The sequence below is a fragment of the Dermacentor albipictus genome, chromosome 1 (genome assembly GCF_038994185.2).
Source record: "Dermacentor albipictus isolate Rhodes 1998 colony chromosome 1, USDA_Dalb.pri_finalv2, whole genome shotgun sequence".
NCBI classification, from domain to species: domain Eukaryota; kingdom Metazoa; phylum Arthropoda; class Arachnida; order Ixodida; family Ixodidae; genus Dermacentor; species Dermacentor albipictus.
Window position 1 is genome coordinate 348,049,907 of NC_091821.1, and position 3,302 is coordinate 348,053,208.

The 3,302-nt window shown below is 49.1% G+C and overlaps 1 protein-coding gene across 1 annotated transcript in view; it reads left to right on the forward strand.

Moving 5' to 3' along the window:
* Nucleotides 1-3,101, forward strand: part of LOC135920900 (uncharacterized) — a 33,049-nt gene extending 29,948 nt beyond the window's left edge. Inside the window, exons 4-5 of the mRNA XM_065455201.1 lie at nt 1,010-1,231; nt 1,321-3,101. Of these exons, the coding sequence (XP_065311273.1) occupies nt 1,010-1,231; nt 1,321-1,894 (796 nt within the window). The 3' untranslated portion in view covers nt 1,895-3,101. The remainder of the gene's footprint in view (nt 1-1,009; nt 1,232-1,320) is intronic.
* The last annotated feature ends 201 nt before the right edge of the window (nt 3,102-3,302 follow it).

Consider the following 3,302-nt stretch of genomic DNA (forward strand, 5'->3'; position numbering starts at 1 on the left):
AACTCCCACAATACGTAAATGTTCTCCAGCGCGGACTCGGCTACCTCACCGCGCACTTAGTTAGAAAAACTCGGTCCAGTCGACAGCGGCCCTCGAATACGTCACTGTTGACCAGAAACACACGACGCGAAGGCACACGCTTGCACATCGCCCCAAGCGGGTACCACGCAAAAAAGGGCGCCTCGCCAACTTGTGGGAGCAAACAGAAACACAACCTTCCTCCAACTTGTGTACTGACGATGCCACCCGCATAGGTGGCGAAACGTCTATGTTTTTGTTATACTTTGTTGTTGAGTAAAGCCAGTGAAAACAACACTTTGAAGCAGAAACACAACCTTCCTCCTTGAAACGCAGCTTCACCCTCTCGACGACACAGGCCACAGTACACAGCTAGGGTCGTACAACGCGGGGCTGGAGGCGGAGGGAGATGCCTGCAGTCAGCGAAGGCGGTCGGAGCGGGGGTGGCTGCGAGGCTGTAGGATTTGCAGATCGCCCCTTGTGGGACTGTCTCAGCAGTGTCTTTTAGTCGCCTCTTCTTCTTCTTCTTTTTTTCTTTTGAGAAAACGAGGCCTGGTGGCGACGGCGTTCGTCGCCTACACATAGATACCTACTATTTGCGGCGAAGGTCGCTATACAGTTGCCGAGTGGTCCAGCTGCGCTGGTTTCCGACGCGAAATGTGTGAGCTTGAATCTAGCAAGGATCGTAAGCGTTGTTTGGCTTGCTTTATTTTTTCACCTCAAACATTTTCTTATCTTTTATTTCTGTTTCCACTACTCATGCCCATATTTCAACCCTCCTCCTCTCAACGAGAAAGTTTGTCGAAGTATTTACATTCACTGCATCATTGGCAGGTAGGACAATACAAAGACATAAACCAGCATTTAGCAGTTTTAGAGTTCCATTATGATCAGCTGCTTGGTTTACAAAGAACGCGAGACGAGCACTTCATAAGAAAATGAAGAAGTATGGTGGAGCCTCTATGGGACTGAGTTTTATTATGCATTACAGGTACCATCGTACGGCCCTGCTGTTTTCCGGGGGCGCGTTGTTCGGAATATCTTTGGTCGACATGCTGTACTCCGGTTCTAGGATGCTGAGCCAGATCACGCCTTCCGACACGCCAGTGGCGGAAATAGTTGTGTGCGTCGGTTTCGGGGTGGGCCTCTGCCTCCAGCAGTTGGCCGCTGTTCTCGTTGACTGGGCTGAACGCAGGAGAATCCCTCGGAGCGTGTGAGTATAGCCCAGCGCCAGAAGTTTCTCTCAGTGCCTTAGCGTCTTCTCTGTTCTGGTGTTTTATATCATGAATATACTCTTCGTAGGTCAGCCACGGAAAGCACCATGCTGTCTTCTTACTCAGAAAACGTCGACTACGGTGCCACTGAATCCACCCGTGCCATTCATGGTATGCGTCCAGGAGACATGCCGCTGTCCCACGTGGACCTCTGGGCTTCCCTGACAATCCTCGGATGTATCTGCGTCTACTTCCCGCTCCACTGCCTCATTCTGGGTCGAGTAGCCGATCAAGCCTCGGTCGAAGCCAGCGGCGGCTTCACGGCCGCCGAAGCGAACACCATCCTGGGCTCCATTGCGCTCGCCGTCGTGATGTACTCCTCCGATCCACGGCCGACGGCGCTCCTGGCAGCCTCACTGCTGCCGGCCGTACTGCCAGCTTTGGCCTACGCTTTCGGTTGCTTCACGGTCAAGTGGAGCGTCTCGCGGCTCTACGTGGGCATTGCCGACACGTTCTGCTGCGGCGCGCTTCAGTGTGCGAGCGTTCTCGGTGTTGTGTGTCCCTACAGTCGATCGGCTACCGGTTGTAATTCGTTCCCACCCGTGGCGGCGGGTGTGGTGTGCTCGATTCTCGTACGTTTTGCCCTTCCTGGTGTTTGGTGACGACGGTATACGAACACTGCTGCGCGCTGCACACTTCACTTTTTCTGACACATGGTGGCCCGCATTGTGCTCATTCCGTTCGCTCGTGGTCGACACGTTCTGCAAATTCTCAGAAGGAGCTCGGAAGACGGCGTGTAACATGTTGCATGCTAGACTGTAGGGGAAGCCGAAATCAACTGCAACATCTGCACGCGGCTGCCATTTTCTAAACATAGGTGTTTATGGTGCTGCGTGTGAAGACCTAAAAAATAAGAAAGAATAAGAAAGGTACGTTTCTACAACTGCAGCAACGGACTCAAGAACAACCCGTTTTCAAAGACGTTCGGGAATACATCCAATGACTTTTTACTCGCACTAGTTTCAGCTAATGTGAGTAGAAAGTGTGAGTACAACAAAGGCGGCATCCTCCTACACGCAGCCTTCTTTCTAAACGTGTAGTGGACGGCTCACAGGTACTGGACATCGTTCTCACATGTATGCATTTACGTTCTTTTTCTTTTTCTTTTTCAAATACCGCACCATTGTTTACAGATATTGCTTCTCAAACTCATACCAGATTTTCCAGACGTTTACTGACAGCCTACTTTTCCTTTTACCTATCGCGGTTTGCGTTCATGCGGATAGTGCTGCATTTAAAATATGAAGTTGCTTTTTGCCTAGTTGGAAAAAACTGAATAATCTATTCTCTTGTCGCTTCTTACTGTGTGTTTCCTAATACAGCGATGGAGGCTTTAATGTTCAAGGACACTCGAGAAAAAACTGCTCACCGTCGATAACAGTAGAACGAATCATGCAGAAGCGCCGCCATGGAACATGCCGTAGAACGTTGCATGGAGCAAGCCAAAGGATTTAGTAATACTAAGCTCTAGTCACAAGCGAGCGCTTTGATTTCATGACCGAAATGCGCTGTGAGATTTATTTGTACGTGAACGCATACTGTACATACATTAGCAAATACTCACGAAACGTTGTGATGTGTATGTGTATGTCGCGTCTTCGGTTTTTCAGAAGTAAGAAACTCGGCGCAAACATCATGCACGTATAGCTTTATTTTGACGGTTTCACTTTTCGTCGATTCACGAGCGCATCTTGATTACTATCTCGAGGCATTCAATGTACTGAAGGAAAACCGGTATAGTTACCGGGGGCGTGGTATTTGTTTTCTTATGTGAAAAAAAAATAAATTGTGATCTCCAGAACAGATTCATTGAAACGTTCACTGCGCTTGAATTATCCTACTTTTACAGTATGACGTTCGATGAGTGCCGTAGGCCGCGTATGAGGTATTAGTCTTATTGCTAACTGAAAGCCAAACAAACGCCACGTGCTCGTGAGTTCAGTGCGGTATATCACACGTCACAAAAAAACACCGCGTTCCCATACAGTCTTTTCTCATAGAAAGTGGTCA